At 49.0% G+C, this 7,488-nt stretch overlaps 1 protein-coding gene across 1 annotated transcript; it reads right to left on the bottom strand.

Moving 5' to 3' along the window:
• Positions 1-5,933: 5,933 nt before the first annotated feature.
• LOC135579990 (olfactory receptor 14A16-like) lies at positions 5,934-6,530 on the bottom strand. The gene has a single exon (XM_065070041.1). It carries the CDS (start codon positions 6,528-6,530, stop codon positions 5,934-5,936), a length of 597 nt encoding a protein of 198 aa, XP_064926113.1.
• Between the last annotated feature and the right edge of the window lie 958 nt (positions 6,531-7,488).

The following is a 7,488-nucleotide window of genomic DNA, read 5'->3' as shown; positions in this document are numbered from 1 at the left end:
GCAGAGGAGTGGCTGAAGGGAGGTTACAAGGCTTCTGGCAAACATATTGATCACTCGGAATTGCAGTTCAGGAGTCTCAGTGACTTCTTAAAACTAGAGAGCTCCTTTTCTATGTATTCTTTTATCCCCAGCCTCTTCCAACCCCAATCCCAACCCTCCTGAAACGACAGAGTCTCTAGAGCTCCTTATCTTCATAGTAATCCCTGCATAGATTTTTCTTTGAAACCTCCTATAGTAAATACTCTGGGGTGATCTTAAGCTGTGAGCAACCTTGACCCACGCAGCACCCTCTTAACAGCAGAAGGACCCTGCCCTGCCAGGGGTCCCTCCTTCCACCCACAGCTTCTCCCCACAGCACCGTGGGGATCTCCCCCGGCAGGCTGAGCGCTGACCCTGGCAGGTGGCAGAGTCCCTGTCCCGGCACAGCCCTGGGGTGCAGGGACCCTGCTGTGCAGGACAGCCCTGGGCACCCCTGGGTACACATTTACATTTACACCCCTGCAGCTATCCTTGGGAGAAGGCAGCCATCATGCCCTGTCCCTCTGAAGGTGCAGATGACAATGGCCGCTTTACAGCACATCCTCCTCCTCTACATCAGAGAATCTCTGAGAGTTGTACTTACGTCTCTTGTAGGCTCTGCAATCTGCCAGCTTTAGGAGATCCTACCATGATTTGCAGATGAAATGCCTTCCAGCCACAGAATTAATACCTGTGAAGATTTCATTTCCAGTGAGTTCTCAGCATCCTCCCACCCCACGTTGCCTTTCCCCTCTCTGTCTCTGGCTCCTCTCCCCTCGGTGCTGCAGGCAGAGCCCTCATCCCTGCTGCATGTGCAGAGGAGCTGCTCCTGGGCAGAGCTGTCTCTCTGCAGCGCTGCCGCTTCCATGAGCTCCCTCTGTGCCGGGAGCCCAGCCCAGCTCAGCAGCACAGGAGCAGCCCATGATGTCCCTTTCTCTGTTCCCTCTGTGCTCCCCTGAGGTGTCCCTGGGGCTCCAGAGGAACCTGCTCTGAAACTGGATGAAGTTATCACTGATGTTCCTTTCGTCAGCGGGGTGGGGGTTGGTGGGGGAGAACACTGGGAAACAGTGGAACTTCTCCTATCAGAAAATGAGTTAGGTCCAAGAATCACTTTCTCTTGGCCATATCTTTACCTCTGCTGAGAGAAGGAATTCATCTGAGTCAATCGAAGCATCTTATCCTGGGTTTGTAGTCCTGGGGCTTGAAAAGTATTCAGATCCCTCCCATACCTGCCAAAATTCCACTTCCATCCAGGTGGGATTCCTCTTGCATCAGGTGTTCAGATGCTCACAAAATAGGCTGTGAGCTCCTTTTCTAAACTCACATGCTAATTGATGAAGTTGGAGGCCAATAGTCAGGTGTTCAGGTACAAATGTATGGTGACGTGACATTTCAGAAGTGGTCTAAGACATGTGCAGGTACCTGCAGACTCAAATGTAGTGATTCACAGAGACAGGGCAACATCCATGGGCATCCTCTTGAAGGATGTTGAGAATTTCCTTTGGCCAACTGAAACCACAACTGATGCTCAAAATAAGGGCAAGTGAACCTTTCCCTACTCATCATGTTCAGGGCAGCCTCTAGAGGTGTTCATGTGAATGATTCAAGTCATGTGCGTAGGGAGAGCTCAGTGTCTCTCTTCTGCAGTTTGTACTAGATCTTGACTGACTATATTGGCAGTTGTCTCATGTCCAGCCTCACACTGACTTACAGAATTCAGCATATCTACTCAATTTAGTATTCAAATCAAGGCCCACAGAGCTACAGGAGATGCAAGGGCTTGCAGGAACAGCAGAGGACTTAGAGAAAAACAATTCCCATTCAGGGCAGGTGTGTGACAGACACCCTAGGTGTCATCACAGGGATTGCAATTCGCTGCCTGTGTGCCATTGGCTGGTGCTATCAGTAAGAGGCATCAGTCATCAGATACCATCAGAGAGGCAAGGTCTGCCCCTCCTCTACCCAAGAGTTGCAGGCATTTTGTGAACAAGAAGCACATCACACTGGGGTCTTTAATCACCCCCATGATGATACAGTCAAGGAACACAAAAATAGTTTTCATAATGTGCCTGGCTACATTTTGTCTTCAGGGACAGTATCTTTTCAACACAGCAATGATCCTTATAAAAACTCAATTGCAAATGGAAAGGGAATGCAATGGGAACCAAAATGAGCTGTTGCTACATTAGGAACAGTTAAAGAAGCAACAGAGAGAATGTGGGGCCTCTGCTTAATTTAGTAAGAGTAGGTGTAGATAAATCTCAAATAGTTTATGACAACTTTGCCTCAGTTACCACCAGCAAGATCTTCCAGGCCTCTGAGCTTCGAGGCAGGACTCTTGGGACTCTGGAGGAGAATAACCCATGGCAGATGGGGATCAAGCCATGGGTTCCTTGAGCAAACTACACTCTTACCTATCCATAGCACTGGAGAGTTTGCATTCAAGGGTATTGGTCAGCAAGTTGAGCTCATGTGGATGACCAAGCACAGCCACCCCCAGCAGTGTGCATTCCCCATGTGGCAGGCTGAGGCATGCACATGAGATTGAAATGTCTGTTATCATACCTGATTTGGACAGGAAGGGCCTTCTTTCCTGCTATATTTCTAGGAAAAACATCCTTCTCCTCTTTTGCCTGCCGATATCAACTGTTTTCCGTTGTTGGTTTTGGATATAGTTTTAAGGATTCACTAAACCCATCAGCTATCCCCTTATTTTTCACTGAAGTCCCCTGATTGTCTCTCCCAGACCTACACATCGCCAGTCACTGCTGCTCAGGGCCTCTCATTCTTGCCTCTTGTCCTTGTGTCTTGTACCACAGACATGAACCTGGCTTATTGTTCCAGGGAACTGTGTAATGCTTCTATATTTTCCCTCCAAAGATCTCTTTTACCAGTTGGTCAAGTCCAGATCTCTAAGCTTCTTCTCACAGTACATGGTTTATCACCCTAAACACCCTAAACACCTAGTCCTCCACTGAATTAGATCCAGATTTTCTAGGTCTCTTTGGCATTGTGGAGTTTCAAAACCCAGGAAATATTCTGAATATGGCGTAAGAAATGCTGAGAAAAGGGGTATAATCTTTTCCTCTCGTTATGCTCCTGCTCATAGAGCCCAGGATGCTGTTGGCCTTAGAATGATAGAATCACAGACTCATTTTGGTTGGAAGAGAACCTCAAGATCATCGAGTCCAACTCTTAACACTGACACTAAACTGTGGTGATGAGAACGATTCATACAGACGCAGATACACACACAGACACAGAGTTCTTGTTAGCAGTGAGAGCACAGCTAGGCAGAGCTGAGCTCACTTTTATTAACAGTTCTCGATTTATAGGTTTACAGATACAGGCCTGTACCAAGAGGTTAGACAGGATGTTTTTTCAATAATTGTTATTCCAAACATACCACACTCATATTGTGACTGTTATCAGTCACGTTGCCATGCATATCTTGTGGGCGGCATTCCAACCCACTCATTCACAAACCCGGGCCCAACATTCACACATCATACATATGGGGGCAGTTTTCTGACCCAAGATATCATTCTCACTGGCCTGGGCTATCACTGCTTACACTCATAAAAAACATACTTCTATATAACCTGTCCAAGGCCCTTTAGCCAAAACCAAACATCCTACCATTCCCACACCAAACCATGTCCCTAAGAACCTCATCTACGCATCTGTTCAACCCCTCTGGGGATGGTGACTCAACCACTTCCCTGGGCAGCCTGTGCCAATGCCTGACAATCCTTTTCGGGAAGAAATTTTTCCTAATATCCAATGAAAATCTCCCCTGACACAACTTGAGGCCATTTCCTCTATCACTTGCTAGCTGGGAGAAGAGACAACACCCTCCATGCTACAACTTCATTTCAGGCAGTTGTAGAGAGTGAGAAGGTCTCCCCTCAACCTCCTGTTCTCCAGAGTGAACTCCCCCAGATCCCTCAGGAATGTGTCCAGGCAGGTCTTGAATGTCTCCAGAGAAGGAGACTCCACAATCTCTCTGGGCAGCCTGTTCCAGGCTCTGGCACCCTCAAAGTAAAAAACTTTTGCCTCGTATCCAGATAGAACCTCCTATGCTTCAGTCTGTGCCTGTTGCCCTTCATTCTCTCATTAGGCACCACTGCAAAGAGTCTGGTCCCATCCTCTTGACATCCACCCTTGAGATATTTATAAACATTTATGAGATCCCCTCTCAGCTTCTCTTCTCCAGCTGAACAGACCCATCTCTCTCAGTCTTTCCTGCTCGAGGTGCTTGAGGCCCCTCATCATCTTCATAGCCTGCCACCGGAGTCTCTCCAGTAATTCCTTGTCCTTCTTAAACTGCAGAGCCCAGAACTGGACACAGTACTCCAGATGCGACCTCACCAGGTCACAGTAGAGGGGGAGGACAACCTCCCTCAACCTGCTGGTCACACTCTTATTAATGAACCTCACGATACCATTGGCCTTCTTGAGCACAAGGGCACATTGGTGACTCATGGTCAACCAGAACTCCCAGGTCCTTCTGTGTACTGCTGCTTTCCAGCAAGTCTGCCCCTCAACGGTACTGGTGTCTGGGGTTATTCCTCCCCAGGTGCAGGACCCTACACTTGCCCTTGTTGAACTTCATTAGGTTCTTTTCTGCCCAGTCCTCCAGCCTGTCCAGGTCCCACTGAATGGCAGCACAGCCGCTGGTGTGTCAACCCTTCCACCCAGTTTCGTATCATCAGCAAACTTGCTGAGAGTGCACTCAGTCTCTTCATCCAGGTCACTGATGAAAAGATTGAACAGCACTGGACCCAGTACTGACCCCTGGGGAACCCCACTAACTACAGGCCTCCAACCAGACTCTGCACCATTGATCACAACCTTCTGGGCTCTGCCATCCAGCCAGTTCATGATCCATCTCACTGTGCACAAGGTCACAGAGCAGCCTCCTCTCTCCTGCACCCATGACTTTGATCCCTCCCACAAACCCTGGCTCTGCACCACAACCCCTGGTGTGAGTCTTCACCCTGCATGGCCATGCAGCATGAGATACAGGCTGATGTTTTTCTCTCCCAGGTGCTTCCCAGCATATCCCAGTTCCATCGAGTCTCTCCCACCTCCCCTGCCCTATCTCCACCCCCAATGCCCTCTGCCCAGCAAAGCCCAGTTTGGGCTGGTCCCACACTAGTGCCCATTGCAGGTGCTCTGGGCAGTCACCCCACAGCTTCTGCCCCTCTGAAGGGCACAGCAGCTCCTGGGGGTCAGAGAGGGGTCACCCCAGAGGTGTGTGAACATGCACAGCAATAGGGAAAGAAGGCACCTGTGTCCTTTGCTCTCCTCTCTAGCAGATCCTGAGAGGTCCACAGCCCCTCCATATGATCCCCCAACACAAAAGCCCTGGCCCTTGAGGTCTTCAAGAGCTCTTACTGCTCCAGGCACAGGCAGCCTTCCCAAAGCTGGTGTTGCCAGGAAGGTGTTTTCATTTCCCATTCATCCCTGACACAATGAGGATGAATCTCGGGAAAAAAAAAAGTTGTCACGTGTTCATTTATTTCACTTAAATACGAGAGACTCCCCATTTACACAATGTCTTTGGGTCACACTAAACCCGTTTAGTGTCCACACTAAACGGGTGGATAATTAAGCAGGAGGGGATGAATAGTGACATTTCATTCAAGAGAAAAACATCACAAGTGTTAAAAAAGGTAAAAAGTAAAGAAGGAAAGACAGACTTGGCCTGTCATGACATACACTGGGAGCCCTTTGTGGGAGGAAGCAGGCAGTCTATGGCTGTTGAAAACATCCAGTCATCAGCTTCCTCAGAGCACTCTTGAGCTCCTTGCTCCTCATGCTGTAGATGAGGGGGTTCAGTGTTGAAGGTACCAGTGCATACAGTACTGCCACCACCAGATTCAGGTTTGGGGAGGATAAGGAGGAGGTTTTCAGGTAAACGTGCCAGTGCTGACGAACAGGGAGACCACGGCCAGGTGAGGGAGACACATGGAAAAGGCTTTGTGCCGTCCCTGCTCAGAGGGGATCCTCAGCACGGCCCTGAAGATCTGCACATAGGACACCGCAATGAACACAAAACATCCCCAAAATAGAAAAGCACTGAAAGCAAGAAGGCCAGCCTCCCTGTGGTAGGAGTCTGAGCAGAAGAGCTTGAGTATCAGGAGGATTTCACAGAAGAACTGGTCCACAGCATTGCCCTTGCAGAGTGACAGTGAAAATGTATTGGCCGTGTGCAGCAGAGTGTTGAGAAAGCCACTGGCCCAGGCAGCTGCTGCCATGTGGACACAAGCTCTGCTGCCCAGGAGGGTCCTGTAGTGCAGGGGTTTGCAGACGGCAACGTAGTGGTCGTAGGACATGACTGTGAGGAGAAAATACTCTCCTACAATCAGGAAAAGGAAGAACTGTGCAACACATCCCATAAAAGAAATGGCCCTGGTGTCCCAGAGGGAATTGGCCATTGATTTGGGGACAATGGTGGAGATACAGCCCAGGTCAAGGAGGGCGAGGTTGAGGAGGAAGATGTACATGGGGGTGTGGAGGTGCTGGTCACAGGCTATGGTGGTGATGATGAGGCCGTTGCCCAGGAGGGCAGCCAGGTAGATGCCCAGGAAGAGCCAGAAGTGCAAGAGCTGCAGCTCCCGTGTGTCTGCGAATGCCAGGAGGAGGAACTGGGTGATGGAGCTGCTGTTGGACATTGGTTGTTTATTGGCATGGGGGCTCTGTACAATAAAGGAAATTACAACTTCAAATGAGGGCAGACTCCTCTGACCAAAGCCACTGATTTTTGTAGAAATCATCCCCAACTTAGATACATTTCCTTTCTCTGTTTTTTGCTGGCTGAGTGTGCTGAGGGGAGCAGGACCTTTGCCCATATGCTGCCAAGCAGCCAGCTTTGCTCTGATGCAGTGGGGACATAGGAGCTGGTTTTTGACAGTTCTGACATTCCCAAGGAATGTCAGATATAATCCAGCTTTAATGTAAAAGTTCTGTATATGCACTCATTACTTGAAAAGGTGTGGTCTCCACAGGAAATGTTTCACGTATCTTTGTATGAACTTTTTCTGTATTTTTAACTTTCCACCATGATATCTGTGGAATGTGTTACTTATGGGTAGAAATAGGGATTTATCTGACTGAAACTGTGAAGAGTCTTGAGACAGGACAGTCAAAAGGGCTCAGCTCTCTGTAGCTCAGTGCAGAGTCAGGAGAGCAAAAGTGTCCATCAGGTTTTTTACTCATCTCCCCTGTGCTATCGCTGGTGCTGTGTTGAAGATGTCTTTATATACAAATTGGTCTTTAAAAAAACTCAAACAGCTGGACTCATACAGGAGCAGGGGAGCACTGTTTGAAAGGACAGATCTGAATACTCTCTGTCCCAGCCCAGAGGCGGAGATGTGATGGAGAGAGCAAGGTACGACCCATCACTGAGAGAAGCAAAGGACTCTGAGAGGACAGTGCAGACCCCAAGGAAAGGCTCAGCACTGC

Source organism: Columba livia, chromosome 7, assembly GCF_036013475.1.
Source record: "Columba livia isolate bColLiv1 breed racing homer chromosome 7, bColLiv1.pat.W.v2, whole genome shotgun sequence".
In the NCBI taxonomy this organism is placed as follows: domain Eukaryota; kingdom Metazoa; phylum Chordata; class Aves; order Columbiformes; family Columbidae; genus Columba; species Columba livia.
The sequence above is the reverse complement of the archived record's forward strand: the minus strand, read 5'-3'. Positions and strand labels throughout refer to the sequence as shown.

Excerpts from the sequence above, each read along its gene's own strand:
- LOC135579990 (XM_065070041.1), bottom strand. The coding sequence starts at position 6,530 with ATGTACATCTTCCTCCTCAACCTCGCCCTCCTTGACCTGGGCTGTATC.